Raw genomic sequence first — 16,198 nt, 5'->3', positions numbered from 1 at the left:
CGGTGCCAAATACATGAAAACCACTCCTGAAGCGGGAAATAAAACGACTGGTGCCGAGGCCAACATAACACATCTATCAAAGTCAAACCAAACACCATGTAAAACCAAATTATTTATAATCCAAATGAATAAAACATCTGACCCAGATGTAAGTCCCTTTGGAAATAAGAGAGAGAGGCCTCAGTGCCCACAGAGCATTTGAACCAAACCTAAAACTAAAAAAAAATGTCTCTGCCCAAAAGTTTAGGCACTGAACGTTTTCATGAGAAAATACTTGCACCATAAGCCATATCTCACACGTTTCTAACCTAATGTTAGTCCCATCACTCTTAACACACAACAAAGTCACCCATGTTTCCCCGCAATGGACAGCTTCTGTTCCAGTTCCTTCACACTCTGACCAAACAGTCACTTTATGGATGACCCCAAGTCACACCAAACACACGTCAATGCCAATAAATCTCCAGGTAAACTCTGAGGAGACTCTAACCAAGCATAACGGGGACACACACAGAGGGCACTAGTGCTTAGTCAGGCCATTACTTTGAGAAAGGTGGTCAGTTTTTCCAAATGTCATGCAAGATAAACTGCGCATTGTGTTGTGATGTACTTCAGTAAAGCATTTTTTCCTGGAAGGGTTTATGTTTAGGTTTCACTCAAACGAGCAAATCAGATCTACCCACCCACACCCTGAAGGGCTGAACCTTAAGCCAAGCTTTAAGTGAATAATCACAACAACAACAACGACCTCACTCGTCACTAAAACCAAAGGCTCGAGTGCACAAAATGTGGCCATGCCTTTCGCATCTAATAACAGAGGCTGCAGATATACCACCTTTTACATGGCAAAGCTTTGTCTGAATCCTGCAATCCTGCTAAGTTAGAACCATTCATGTCTAAGTGGCGGGGATTTAAGCTCTTCTGCCTTGTTCACAAGTAGGCGACAACACAGTGCTGTCTTGCTTATCAGCGTTCTGTATTTCAGTCAGCCAGGAGAATACAGCAAGGCTGGAGCCTCTGCAGCTGCCCATGGAAAATAACCAGAGCCCTATGAGTGAGCAGAATCTGGTCGTGTGTGTGTGTGTGTGTGTGTGTGTGTGTGTGTATAACCATGCACATTCTATGAGCACCGGAGAATGTAGCAAACTAGTGGTCTGCAGGTTTTGCTTTCGCCACCTATAATAGCCAGTACCCTCTGACTGATCGGAATTTGGTCACGTGTTTGTGTGTGTCGGTGTTGGCATAGACACATGCGCCCGCAGGCTCAGGCCTCGATGGTGACCTTGGCGAAGCGGTACTGCAGAGAGGAGGGGTTCCTGAGCAGCAGCAGGCCCCGTTGCTCGGGGGGCTGCCGCAGGAGCGCGTGCAGGAGGCCCGTCAGGCTCACCAGCCCCAACGCCTCCCCACAGCCCGCCGCCAGGGAGAAGTCGCCCTGGGTCACCCAGCCCAGGGTAACACGTGAGCAGTGGGACGTGACGCTCGGCAGGGGCTCCGGCCACAGCCCGAGGACCAGCCTCTCCTCTGTGGCAGGACCAGGAGCGGAGGCGGAGGGGTCCTGGTCAGAGGGGGCCACGGAAGCCTTGGGTACAGCTGGGGTGGCATCCGTGTCGCCGTCTGAAGTTCTGCTGGGCGTGGAAACGACCTCTTGGGTCTGAGTGAGAGCTGGGACAGAGCTTGGCTGCTCAGTAGGCCTTTGGCTCGGGTCAGAGGTTGAGTCTTGCTTCTCTGCGACACCATCAGAACCGACCACCTGCTCCACTGAGGCCTCTTTAGCTTTACCTCCCTTCTTCTTCTTGGCCTTGCGTGCGATCTTCACGCGCTTCCTGAAGTGGTCCACGTGCAGGGGCTCCTGGGGACCCATGCAGCGGGGCTCCCTGCTCAGCAGCCGCAGGTCCTCGTCCGTGGGCACACACACCATGGCATGCAGTTCTGGGCGGCCCTTGGCAAGCAGCGAGAAGCGCGCCCACACCAGGCTGTGCCCGTGTGATGCCCAGAGAGAGACAGCCGTGGCGGGGCAGAGTGAAATGGGCTGAGGGGCGCGCTGAGTGGTGCGCTGGAGCCTCTGGCCTTTAGAGGAGCTGGGCTTACACCAGACAGACAGCTGCCTCATCACTTTCCTGCTCCTGGAGAGAAAACAGAAAATGAGGGAAAAAATAGGAAGTAAGTTCATGGAAATGAGTGGAAATGAAGGAAAGAATGGAATAGAAATTAGTGGAAATTAATAGAAATTAAGAAAGAAAGAAGATTTTAAGAAAATAAATTGAATAGGATCTTCTGAAAGAGCTGCAGATAGATGTGACGCTGGTCCATTTGATGGTGGGTGTAACTAAAGACGAAATTTCATAGGATTTCATATCCTGACTTTATTCACATTGCACACCTTCACTAAGGCTGCAGATCTGACCCAGGTGCGGTGAACCTGTGCCGCATCAGAACCAGAGCGGTTCCGTAAGCCATCTGTTGGGGTTACGCCAGTACAAATCAATACCCTCCGCAGCAGCACTAAAGCACTGAACTGAGCTCTGAGTAAAATGACAATTTTTGTTGCCAAATACTTTAGCTTTAGGCCTCTCGCCAGGCGTCCTGGCAAAGCCATCCTAAAGTAGCTTCAAATGATTTGGAGGATGGCGGCTGAAGATGATCTCTCACGGCTGTTAAGGAGGCTGTCTGGGAAGACAGGCTTTTATATCTCACGGGGGCTCCAGCACTGAGCGCTCTCATTTGGAACGGCAGGAAATCTTGAGCAATCTCCAGCAGAGCCATGAATCTCCACTGTCAGAGCTATTGGAGCGAGCACTTTGAATTCTCAAAATCTGTCAGTGTGAAATCAAATGTAAAAAAAACCACAATGCTTAAAGCGTAACACGCAGACGAAAACCATGAAGGGGTTGGATGAAATGGATGTGATGCTGCTTTAAAAACGAAACAATGCTTTATCAAAGTAGATTTAAACAAATACGTTTTTTCTTTAAATAACGATGCTTTGTCAAAGTGGTTTCAAAAAGATAACAATACTTTGTCAAAGTACATTTTTATTGATTAATTTACGATGCTTGTAAATCCATGCATTCTAAATTACTTTTGTGAATAATGAACCAGAAGTCCTCATTGTTTCAAAGTAGTGTTAAACAAAAGTATTACTTATAATCACAGAATTATAGTCATCCATATAAGCAATAAAGCAACAGTTTTGCTTACAGCAAAAGACAGAGCATCAAACTTGGAGTAACCGAGCGCACAGCAGAACTATGCACTTTAACCTCAACACCAGCTTCAGATGCAGCGCTGTTCAAAACCTGACAAGATCTCCTCAAGCACAACCCAAGAAGCAGTGCAGTAACAGCCAACATAAACCCATTGCCCAAGTTTGCCAGCATCTGGTTCAACAGACACACTGGAGTAAAACACCTCCTACCTGAGCACAGAAAACCTCCTGGGTGGAACACTGTCCGTCTCCACGCCAGTCTGGGTATCAGAGCCCTCCCCGGTCTCCTTGACGATCTCCGCCCATTCCTCCACCAGCTGTTGCCAGGGGCATCGGAACGGCGCCAGGCAGCCGTGTTTGATGTAATTGGTCCTCTTGCCAGGCGGACGCCTGCGGGCAGGGTGAAAGGTCATTTACATCAATCTACCACATGTGAACAGTGAAGAAGGATAATCTGATTACAACCCAGTGGCCACCGACTCATTACACAGACCTACAGCCTGTATTAACTCAATAGAATACAGGTTAAAAGTGGTCATCAAATTATAGGAGAGGCTATTACACTGATCTACTGCGTTTGGTGTGATTCTATGGCGCTGCGCGTGATTAAACAGTGGCTACTTCCTGGGCAGTATGTCAGCCTGTATCACCTACCTCGTAAACTTGTTCATAAGCTCTGCCTGCTGCTCGTCTTGGAAGCGGGCGCCCGCAGTGCAGTCTGGGAAGTCGTGGGGGAAGTGGGGCGCCCCCTTGTGCTGGGAGTGCTTCACGCTCATCTGGAGGCCGGCAACACGGACCCCTCTATACACCTAACACACAACCAAGAGGCCATTTTTGTGACTAATATTACGAATATGTGTTCTTTAAATCACACACATTCAAACATGTCATTTGCAATTTCATAAGCAACAGGACGCTACATTTAACAGAGAATAAACAGTGTAATTTCCACAAGCTAGTGTTGGTTTCTCGATGAAATAGGTGTGCTAAAAGAAAAAAAGACCCCTGGAGGCAGTTGCTGTCCCAAATGTTCAGGGAGCTTCATGAAATCACACAGGAAGTGGACTCCAACAGGTGTGTCATGAGAAGACCCTCAAATGTCTTTATTTGGATCTGCAGGATATCACACCGGAACAATATTGTATGTGCATGCACAGGCCGATTTGGAAGAATTAGGGCTCATCAAGATATGTAAACTGTATTAATCCGCCTTTAATCATTGATTAAAGATACTTGATTAAAGTTATCGATAAAGATACTGGCTGGCTCATCACAGAGGGATAACTGTACTGTACGTACCAGAGGCACCCAGAAGGGCATGCCCCAGCCTTTGGGCAGCAGCAGGTCCCATCCTGCCCCCCATGAGGGCATCTCCTGGCCCAGCTGCTTGCCTGGCTGGTGCACCAGCAGCACGGGGACTCGGCCCTGTGGAGGGGTGGGCTTCAGGCAGGAGCCGGGCACCAGGAGCTCGCTCCTCATTCGATTCAGCTCCTGAGAGAAACACACACACACACACACTGATTCTGATGGCATTTAAAACAAGGTCGCTAAACTTCTGCATGCCTACATCATGTAGGACCAAACAAATAGAATCCGCCAAATGGGTGCTGCCATTCCACACTTTTCATTGCAATCATTCTGGTCTAGTGCTAGACCTAGGGCTTTAGGTGGATTAGCAGTGCCACTAGTTAGCTGTCCTAGCCATCTCAAAGCCTAAACACTTTATATTTGATGATGTTTATTAGGGCTGGGCAATATGGAAAAAAACATATATCACGATATGGATTATTTTATATCACGATAGCGATATATATCACGATAATGATATAATAATGGAAAAAATGTAGCGGGAGCATTAATCCACTACTAAAATGATGTGTATAGAGTGAGTGTAACTAAGATCTCACTCCCCTGTAATATTGACTAATATTAAATATAATGAAGAGATAAAAGCCATTCAGTATTAAATAAGACATGTACTAATATTAATTATTATAAATAGATACATTCAATGAACCTACTCTAAATATTTGCTTTAATAACTATTTTCATACCCATTCAATATCAGTGGCCTAATGCCCAATCACTCTCTCGTTCACGCTTGCTATAAATATACAATCAATAAACAACTTAACTAATGCAATAACAATATGGCAATACAATCCCGATGTATTTTACAGTTCTTTGTGTTCCGAATAGATGTATGAGTTCAGAGTTCAAAAGTCGATGGTCACAGCTCAGAATACGTACGATGACGTATTTGTCAATCCACAGAGTGCTGTGCCGCTCCGGCAAGCGGCTGTGCTGGCGGTGTGTGTGAGCGATACGAATGTTTGTATAATGCCGTTCAGTTCGGGAAGGAGCTCCTTGTTATGTATGTGTGTGTAATGTCAGGATAATAACTCAATAAAACTGGAACCCAGTACCCCGATGGTCCAGAGAGATGGGTCAAACTGAGTTGTCCGTGGATGGCAGGGCAAAGAGCGTCAATCAGAAGGTAGAGTAGACCCAGGGCTAGCTGCTAACCGTCTGTCCGTTACCAGGGAAACCAGCGACACACCGTTGAATCTCAACTAGCAGCGATAGCTAAACGTTGCTAGCAGCCACTGAAGCTGCCAGCTGACAGTATAATGAAAAAAAGTTTATCACGATAGAAACGATAGAGGAGAAAGGTCACGATAGACACGTTTCTATCGTCCTCACGATATATATCGTCATATCGCCCAGCCCTACTGTTTATAGTAAATGAGCATTTCTTCAGTGAAGCCTCGCTTAGGAAGACTACCTTCTCGGTGATCTTGTTGTCGGTGGCGTTGTCCCTCACGTTCCGGTCCCACAAGGCACTTTGGCAGCAGCGCTCTGGTACTCCCTGCAGGGTGAGGGCCCTTCTCTTCTCCTCGTCCACACCTGGCACGAAACACACACACACACAGACACACAGACACACAGACACACACACACACACACACACACGTAGGGCAGAGGCCTGCATCACCCACTGCATGACCTACACCAGCCTCTTAATGGGGCTGGACTTAACTACATCACATTACACAACATTTGGGATAAGTATGTAAAACGTATTCCATCCAAGACAATTTTGACTAAAGTTGTTTTGGCTTTCTGGAGCATGATACGTTTACCTTCCTAATTCACCTTACACTGGATAGTCTATTATTGTTGTCATATCCCGTAAATGAAGGAGGACAGGAAGAGGAAGAGCCCGGACAGGAAGTGGTAGAGAGTGTGTGAGGCGTGTGGCCCGGGCATGAGTGGAGGAGGGTCCTGCCAGGATTCGAACCTGGGTCATCTGCATGGGCGAGCAGAGGCCCCCCAGGGGCTCAGAACCAGAAACACTGCATGCCAACAGAACCAGCCTCAGGGGAGACAGCACCATCACAAACACCATCATCACCGCAACCATCACCATAACCACAACCAAAACACAGGCAGAAAGAAATACCCTCACATGATTTTTAAATGTATTCAATAGATTATTTTTGTAGTACTCAATTACTAGAATATTATAACTATTATTGTATACTGTAGCATAGACTATTGTCATAGCTTCTATAGATGGTATCCACTCGTTTGTGCTGGTTTTGGGAGTTTATGCTGAATGCAACGCTAAAGAAAAGAATGAAAATGAGTCTGCTGTGAAGTTACCTATGGCCTGCTGGAGGTCAGGCTCAGCTTTGCATCTCATGCGGGGCAGGGTGAGTCGGGGGTCATCTACAGTCAGGCCCAGGACAGAACCCCCAGGAATCTCAGTGGATGAATACACACCTGAGGAATACACATGCTGCTTTAGGCACACTGTCCCATTCATAGAATCTTTACGCAGTAGTAGAGCATGGATCGGGCCTAATTTTTCTGTCGAAGCCCGGCCTGCATCCGTCAGAGTTATAACCAAGCCCGGACCGAGTCAGACACACATTAAAATATTTTTTTTCGAACCCAAACCGAGCCCGAATCAATTTTTCAACTGTTCATAGTCATACTAATGCCACATTTACGTACGTTTGTTATGAATAGCCTGGCTTTATTCAACCCAGGCATCAACAGATAAATGCTCACTCACACAAACAAGCGCTGTTAAATGCACAAGCATGCACAAGAAGGCCATTAAGCATATTAAAATGATATGATTCACATTGCAAGAACGTGTTGTAAAATGGTGCGGCTCCTTTAAGAGTAGCGCATCATACAGGGTGGGTGTGGGAGAGAGACCAGTGAATAGTTTGGATGCTGCGACAAAAACGTTTGCGGTCACAATGTTAACCAGTGTGTGAAAAATAAATCCTCAGAAAGAATACAGTGGGCATTTATTTACTAACCAGCAGCAGACGGAAAGGAAAGGGGATTAACCCCAAAGTTAAAAACATGTAATACTTCGGCCCTGGAGCATTTGACTAAGTCTCACCTGCAATCTCCAACTACAGTCAGAGACAGACAGCAGGAAAGGTTAACAAACGGAATGAAATAGCCTACACACAAGCTATGCCTTAATAAAATTCACGTTATATGCTACACCAAAGGAGGCACAACAGACAAGTCTAACCATTGAAGATCTCTCTTTCTTGAAAAATGTAAGTCTGTCTAGCCTACATAGTCCAACCATCCATGTTGTTGTGGAGAACGAGGATTGCATCAATCATATTTCATTAAAACTTCACACCTCTTACAATGGACACATTCAACAGCCTAATTAGAATCTGCGTCGCTACTAAGCAGAAATATCTCCATACAGTAGATTTCCCTTCGTTTAGTATCGTTTTAAACTCTCCAGATGACTGTCTCTCTTTAACTTTCTCTGTGATGCCATTTTGCCACCTGTTTTCGCGTTGTCACAGACATAAACAAATTCCCGCCAAGGTAAGAAGGCTGTCTTTTATTTTATTCTCAAAAACGAACTTCTGAATCATGTGAAGCAGACAGTTGACTTCACTATTTATTAATCATGCTGATTTGTCCGAGCCCGACGCGAGCCCAGTTATCATTTCGAAATATTTGTCCGAAACCCGGCCCGACGGGCTCGGGTCGGGTATCCATCCTCTACGCAGTAGCTATTCTAGTGCTACTTCAAGACACACTGTCCCATTCAAAGCTGCTTTACTCAGTAGCTATTTTAGTGCTGCTTCAAGACACACTGTCCCATTCACAGCAGCTTTATGCAGTAGCTATTCTAGTGCTGCTTTAAGGCACATTGTCCCACTCACAGCATCTTTACGCTATTTAAATTAGCTATTCTAGTGCTGCTTTAAGACATTCACAGCTTCACAAAAAAAAACATATGAGAAGACGTATAAAAAAGGTAAAGATGTCTGGGTGCTGTATGGAAACCATCTCCATCACCACCTCTAACTGACCCAGCCTATTAAACCGACAAGCACGGACCTTTGAGCAGCTGGAAGACATCGGTTTGCTCCCTGTGAAGAGCCATGTTTTGCTCCTGTTTGGAGTGCTCTGGCCACCAGAAGCATGATTGTCTTTTCTTGGCTTCTACCTGTAAAAGAGAAAAACAGTGGTTTTCTCTGGTGTCCTGCCCTGCAAATGTGCATGTTCAGGTTTATACCCAAGTGGATTTACGCACATCACAGTCTGTGGCAGGACACAGAGCCTCCGTCAAGACTGAGTGAGAGAGTGGACCAATGAGACGATACCGCACGATCTCCATGGTGAGGTCACTACAGGTCACAGGAAAAACAGATACAGAAACATTTCAGACCTAATCTGCAAATATTACTGAAAAATGTATAATTCTACATGTTATATCAAGGGTAAATTACCATTTGTAAGGTTTGGATTAGACATATATTAAAGAACAGCACAAAACTGCCTTCATAGAAACATAAAAATGTGTGAATGCCAAATACTAACTTAATGACTATTCCAGTTAAGGCTGACTTCCATGTGACAGGGCAGGTAGGTGACCGAGTCCCATCCCCAAAAATCTTCTTGGCCGGCTGGGCATCAGAGTCCTGCTCTGCCCTCTTCCTCTTTCGGCTGCTGGCTTGCTTATGAGCGGGGCCTTTGGGTGGCATTGCTGCTGCTTCTGCTGCCCCTGCTGGAGTGGGCTCGGGCACGGGTACGGTCACGGGCACTGGCACCACAGCTTCTGAACACTGGCACACTGCCCTCAGCTCAGACAGGAGATCCTACACAAGTAGGTCACAGCAAGAGTGTCATCATTCTGCCACAAAGAGGCTGCTGCCAACCCATTTGTGCTGGTGCCTTACACACTGATAGTGAACTTAGACATTGGGCTGATATATTATTACTGAGCATCAGTAGTCTTTTCTTTTTTTTTAATATGCCTGGCACAAGCGCTGTCAGCAGAGCATAAAACAAACACAAGGTAATTGTAGCTAGGAGCAGGGAGCAGTGGGTTATGAAAATTATACAGATAAACTCAGTTCACCTCAATGAAGTGTTCATCAGCCATGCTATTATTTATATTAAAACCACAGATCCAGTCATGGAGCCTTATAGCATAACTCCATTAGGAGAGGCTAACTGGAGCATCACCTGCTTTAGCGTGGGATGGCCCCAAATCCACAGCTGTCTGTCAGTAGAGCTTTCACTACGGGGTCTCCAGAGAAAGAGCACAGGGCCCAGAGGCTGGGCGGGGTACTGATCCGATCCGTACAGAACCACACTGCCCTGCCTGCGCCCCGATAGGCACTGCACCGCAGCAAAGGTTGGCCCTGTATATACACACACAAACACATAGAGCTGTGATGAGGAAACTGATGAGTCAAGAGAAATTATACCAGTGAAAGGACAGAAAGAATCTTCCTCATATCTTGCAGTTTCTCACAGCGGATACAGAAAAATGGCAACACTTTCAATGCTGTCAGTTAGACACTTACTTACTTATTTTTATTATACGGCTCTTCAGAATGTTCCAAAAAGTACCGTTGATTTGAATGGGCCATCCCTACGTCATAGGTCACATTAATTCCTGCTAATATACCGCTGCGAAAAGATAATGGCCGCTGTCATTGGCAACGGGTTTTGTACTTCTAATTCACATCTTTCAGAAGTCCAGTCATTTTAACGCAACAGTAGACAGTAATTTGAAGTCAGCAAGTAATGGGTTGCTATGCAACACCTGAAACGTCAAAGTTCTATTTGCTTGAAGAACTATTTATTTCTAAACGGGACTCATGAAACGGCAACTAAATCATTAAAAAGAGGTATGTTGGAGGAATGTCTTCAATCGTTTTTGGCAAGTAACCATATAATAAGCGGGATGTTGCGCGTCGGGGTGTTGTTCGCCCCGTCGGGAATTATTTTTGGAGAATGACCTCCGGACAATACATTATCCCTTACATAATAAACTTTGGAGGCATGTCAGAAATGAAGGTGACAAGTTGATTATGAACCATTTGCCTACATTATACAAAATGATGTGATATATAGGATATGGACTGGGACTACTATGATACAGACATGGTAAACTAAGAGGATTCCTAAATACCTTTTCTATGACTTTTCAAAGGCCTTTAAAGAAAATGTATACCATCTCTCAAACACTGCAGAGGAAATGTGAATATCTGGGGCTGCCTTCATGCTGGTAATGTATATTCTTTGAACAGAGTAGAAGGAATTGTTCCTAAGGAAGGCTATAACTCCATCACCATGTAATACCCTGTGGACACTTCACTGCAGCCAAGTTTATCCTACAACAAGACAGAGATCCAAAGCATTGCTCTAAATTATGCAAGACCTATTTAGTGAAGAGGCAGTCAAGTTGTAACGCTGCAATGTTTGTATGTGCTGCAAATAGGGGATTACTTGATGAAAGCACATTTTTAAGCAGGTTATTTCACACAGAAGTATTTATTCTTAACTTTGCTGAAGTCTATTAAAGTATATTTTCGTTTCGTTTTGCACCTTATTTGAGTTTCCCTGGAAACAAATTCTGGGGGAATTACCCTATATTCTGTTTGATAACAAAAAGTGTTGTGAATAGAGCCAAATAAGCAGTTAACCACTTATGTGAACATTTGGCTGTGAGAGAAACAGGGACACAAAAATATCAGGACAAACACCAAACCAATAAGACTGCCTGGGCACTTTACAAAGATTTGTTCAGCAACTTTCAAATAAAACAAATGCTTAACAGTAGCCTTAGCAACACAAACAACCTAATGTTAGCCCTAATGTAAGCCCAACGGCAACATCTCAGTAACATTATCTTTTCCCCCCCAGATTATCGGTCTCATGTACTACTGTCAGGACATAATTACAGTCTTGGCAAATATGATACAAGGTTATTTTTTTATAAAGGTTCCCTACTGCAACTTTTAGATCTGAAATGTGGTTCTTCACTCACCTGCGTCTTTACTGGTGAGCCTGGAGAGGGCGCTGAGGAGCTCCTCCTCTGGTCCCTGCAGCTCCACACAGCAATAATAGGACAGGTCCTACCAACCCAACATTCAAGACAATACAGTTAGGCTAGTGAAGCGATGACATTTACCGTCAACATTTTTCTGGAAAATATTAGAGGAAATACATGAATACCTTGTAACCTAACCAACCATTATCTCATAGCAGCTACAAGTATATTGAAGCTAGGAACACTTGTAGGTGATGATGAATAGCTTCAGCTATTGAAGGTACAGTCCACAATTCAGGTGAAAAGATGTTGATATTTGAGCGAATAGAACAGACAATTCCGTGAGCCTGAAGACAGCGTTGATTGGCTGAAATGGTGTATGGCTCTGTCCACCCACTTTGTTTGTGTCCCCATTTACAGAGCCGGGAGTTTTTTGAGCGCATACACAGAACAGCCAGCTAGAGGACCGTAAGGAGCAATTAGACCAAAAGTATTTTGGACTAGAATTGCGGGCTGTACCTTTAAAAGAGCCAATCTATAGGAGGCATTATCTATGGGCCTGTGGCCAGGAGTCCTCCTCACCTGCAGGAGACAGTGGCTGCTCATAGCCCTGTAGCAGGCCCGGTAGCACTTAAAGGTGGGCCTGTCCCCAAGACAATAGCCCCACTTCTTCAACATGTGAAAGCGCTTGGCGTGCCATATGTGTGTCTCCAGCCACATGTTCTTCCTCTGCCGGCGGTTGAACTCCAGCAGCAGGTTACCGTGGCGACGGCGAGCTTTGCGGCTCTTGGCCTTCGACTCCTCCTTCTTCTTGCCAGTTAGTAGGCTTTTCTCCAACTAAAAAGAGAGGCATTGGAAATATTTATAACAACAGCACAGTAAGGCCTTTATCACACACTTCCAATTTTAGGAATGGTCAGGTCAAGCTTCCAAATAAGTACTACAAATGGATCAAAGGCAGGCTGGTTAATCTGACTACATTCATAGCCCTTGATTCAAAAACTGTTTGTTACTGGCACAAATGTAATGGCACAAACATGTTGATGATCATCAGCATTGTAAGTACCAAGTGTCTTAGAGAGCCTGTAGCTGGATTATGGTTATGGATCTATTATGTTTAGGACTAATTTAACAACAGCGCACCATCCTCTGTGCGCCTTCTCGTAGCCTGGTGGGAAGTCTTTTAGTGTCGTGGCTCATGGCTCTTCGTCTCATGTGTTTGGGCAGAGCGCCAAAGGTATGGCAGCTGCCCGTCCTCTTGTTGACGGCCTTCAGCATCGCCTTCACCTCTGCAGCCCTGGCCCTGGCAAAATAGGAGCCTAGAGGAGAAGGCAACACGAGTAACAATTAGACAACATCATGCCATACGGTCCAAATGTAAGAGCCAAATGCCGGCCCAAAAGGAAATCTCCCTGGTACCACAATCTGTGAATGAAGAGCCTTGATGAACTTGTCTTACTGGTGATGTATTTGGGAAGCTCCTGGGGGTACACCGAGCCGCCTGATTGATGGCCCCTGACCCATCCACCGCCCTGGTGGGGCAAGCAGTGCCCCTTCACATGTTGGGCTTCACCGGCCCGACCTTCAGGACCAACACAAACAGGTTTACTCATCTTTAACACCAGGCAAACGCTGCGCTAATTCTGTCGTGGTTCATTCCCATTGCTCACCGCTGGACATGCAGTTAAAACAATAATGGTAAATAACGACATGTATGGAAGATACAAACCAGCAGATGTTTCTCCACCGTTCCGCCAACCTGGCGACGAGTACGTTACATTGCCGGGCTGATCTCTCATCTTTTTATTGCGCATCCTGTTTTTTGCCCCCGACATTACTGCTGCAGATTCTCCTCTTAACTGTTCCAAAACAACGTATTATTCCAGAATAAAAACAGGGTAGCTGCCCTACGTTGCAATAGCTAACGTTGACTTTTAGAGTCGCTTCATAGCCATCAAAAAAGCGTACTTCCCTTCAAGTTGGCTCGCGATATCCCCCCACCTTATGACTGTTGCCTCTACAGTAATGGCACACATTTTTACAGGCACAACTTGCTAAGACACTCTCAGAGTGACAATATACTCACTTTAGAAAGAACTACGAACAAAACAAATTGGAGTAGACTACAGTCACATATCTAACTTTATAAATTAAGTTCAACACTGCGGCATAGACATAAACGTGTTTTCCGCATGTCTTCCGACGTATAGTCGCCCCAGCTTTGCACTTTACAACTTCCGGTACAGTGGCTTCTGGGATACGAAGTCTTAGTAGGTCAAAAAGCGAAAATGTGTCAAACTCGGAATAAATGTTACTGTACTCGGTTTGTTTTTGATAACACATTGATTGCACCCATACTTGATGCCTGACAGGACACTGTATTGTAAAGTCGTGCACGTTTATAGACAGGGCACGCTGGTTTTCTGCGTACGTTTATTGCATAGTCATCAAAGACGCTTGCATCCCAGTGATTTCGCGCGACCTCTGTTGGACAGTCAGTGTCAAGACATCAAACTAGAATTGCCTCATATGAGATGGAGAGACGATATGCATAGATGTCTGTATGACTGTTTATTGGTCGAGACAGTGACATCGTAGACTGCGCAAAGCAGTATCTGAGGGCTGTATGCAGGCTAGAGGAAATCTTACATTCAGATTTGAAATTTGAATTTTGGCCCATATGCCCAGGGCTTTTTCCAGGTTCATAGTGAGCATTGGTATGAGAAACAGATGTTGAGGTAGTATGACAGGTCACAGGTGCATAGCTAAGTCAAAACTGTGCCGATTATCAGGGGAGCAGAAACCTTGTTGGATGGGGTGTAATGAGAATGAATAATAATAATAATAATTAATTTTATTTTTAACGCACTTTTCATTCAAAACAATCTCAGAGTGCCAGAATAAGTCTTTTCTTGCATTGGAATGTGAAAACATCAGAATGCTATGTTACATATTTACATATTAATGACTTTGTTAGCTCTGAATACCTTACAAGATATCAATATCCTGTTCACGCTGACATAACTAAATTCAGGACTAGGTAGAGCCTGCTATTCAGGTGAAGGATCAATGATGTTCGACCTCAACAGACAATGAAGTTACACCCCTCTCTTCCATTCTCCTGAAGCAATGCGTTGATTGGCTTTGTTTCCCCTTAACAAAACCGGTTTTTCTGAGTGCACACTCTAAATAGACAGCAGAGAGAGGACTGTAAGGATCAATTTTCTTAATTTGACAAGCTAAGTGTACTGGATCAGAATCACAGACTAAACCTTTAAAGATTTTTGAAACAAAGACATTTAATTGCAGAAACCAGGCCTATTTTGCACAGCAAACAAACAAGTAAATAAAACCAGAATAGACCCAAAAGATAGCATGCACTGAAAACAAGTGATGAAACATGCAAACAAAACCATTCAGCTAGGCCTAATTAGGAGTTGCTTCAGACGTGCAAACAAATAGGTCCAAATAATGATTCAAATCATTTAAATAATGATTTAAATCTGTTGCTGCAATCTATTATCAACATAAAATAGCACCAAGTATTCCTGGGCAGTAGTTTGAGTTGGTAGCTTTCCACAGAAAAGCATGTCCTCTCGTAGAATACCGCTCCAACGATAACGAATTAGAATTGGTTCTAACATAGAAAGGTTAAAAAAATACATCATAGCTAGAAGCTAAACTAAAAGATTCCGGGACACTGAGTCCTGGCACTAAGTTATAGCTTAGTTATATAGAAACGGTATGACTGCAATAAAGCTAGGGCCCAACAGTTATTTATTAAACAGTGATCTGAAGCTCAAAACTGAGGCTGTTCTCTAATTTTCTAAGAGACAAAATATAGCAAGTAGCAAATTTTGGTCAACCCATACCAATCTCAGGCTTAAAATACCAATTTCCAACTCAATCAATCCATTTTCTATGTTTCAAATGAAATTGCAAAACAAAACAACTCCCACTTTAAGCCACACCTGCTTCTATAAGACACGCCCATTCCCTGTCTAGGGTGGTTTACTTGCCACACACAGAGCAATTCAACAAGCAGTGTCAGTGTTATTCAGTTTAATAATGATGGTTTTGTATCTGTTTAATGACCATTTCAATCAATTGAGAACCGTTTTTATTAAATATATGAAAATCTGTGCTACAGCAATACTGTATTGAAACAGGGACGTGATCTTCTTTGCCCTTTGCCAGCTTGCAAGAGGGCCATTTGTTTAGAGGTTAACTCAAACAGTACCGCTCAGTTTGACAAGAACCAGAACATATCTTTCAGGAACCAAGTATTTGTTCTACGTGTAACAGCTGCATTACTGTTCTAACCTGTCCGGACCTACTTGGGAAACAGACAAACACTGCCATGTTTACATATTGAAGTAGATGCGTTAGGTTCCCCACTGGCCAATGGCAGAGCCACTGAAGAGGGAAATGAGAATGCACCCACAAACAAATGTTTGAAATTTTATTCATATGACACGTTACACTCGTTTCCCAAAACTCATTTTTGTGGTTATGTACACATGGTTTTAAGAAAGTATTAAAAAAAGAAAACACCACCATATAATGGTTTATTATTATTTTTTATTATTTTTATGAATGCATCGCAGGAGGGGATTGGTAGAGATGGGAAGTGATGAGGGAGATGAAGA

At 44.3% G+C, this 16,198-nt stretch overlaps 1 protein-coding gene across 1 annotated transcript; it reads right to left on the bottom strand.

Annotated features, from left to right (window-relative positions):
• Positions 1-74: 74 nt before the first annotated feature.
• Positions 75-13,753, bottom strand: pop1 (POP1 homolog, ribonuclease P/MRP subunit). The gene is made up of 16 exons (XM_080858432.1): positions 13,636-13,753; positions 13,279-13,408; positions 13,009-13,131; positions 12,693-12,868; positions 12,132-12,386; positions 11,547-11,634; positions 9,734-9,912; positions 9,086-9,363; positions 8,799-8,892; positions 8,603-8,711; positions 6,872-6,991; positions 5,991-6,112; positions 4,505-4,696; positions 3,860-4,014; positions 3,416-3,595; positions 75-2,123 (listed from the first exon to the last, which is right to left on the bottom strand). The coding sequence occupies exons 2-16, from the start codon at positions 13,382-13,384 to the stop codon at positions 1,265-1,267; spliced, it is 3,036 nt and encodes a 1,011-aa protein (XP_080714558.1). The 5' UTR covers positions 13,385-13,408; positions 13,636-13,753; the 3' UTR covers positions 75-1,264.
• Positions 13,754-16,198: the final 2,445 nt, after the last annotated feature.

Source organism: Sprattus sprattus (assembly GCF_963457725.1).
Source record: "Sprattus sprattus genome assembly, chromosome: 19".
NCBI lineage: Eukaryota > Metazoa > Chordata > Actinopteri > Clupeiformes > Clupeidae > Sprattus > Sprattus sprattus.
Note: the sequence above shows the minus strand (reverse complement) of the source record. Positions and strands in the feature narration are given on the sequence as shown.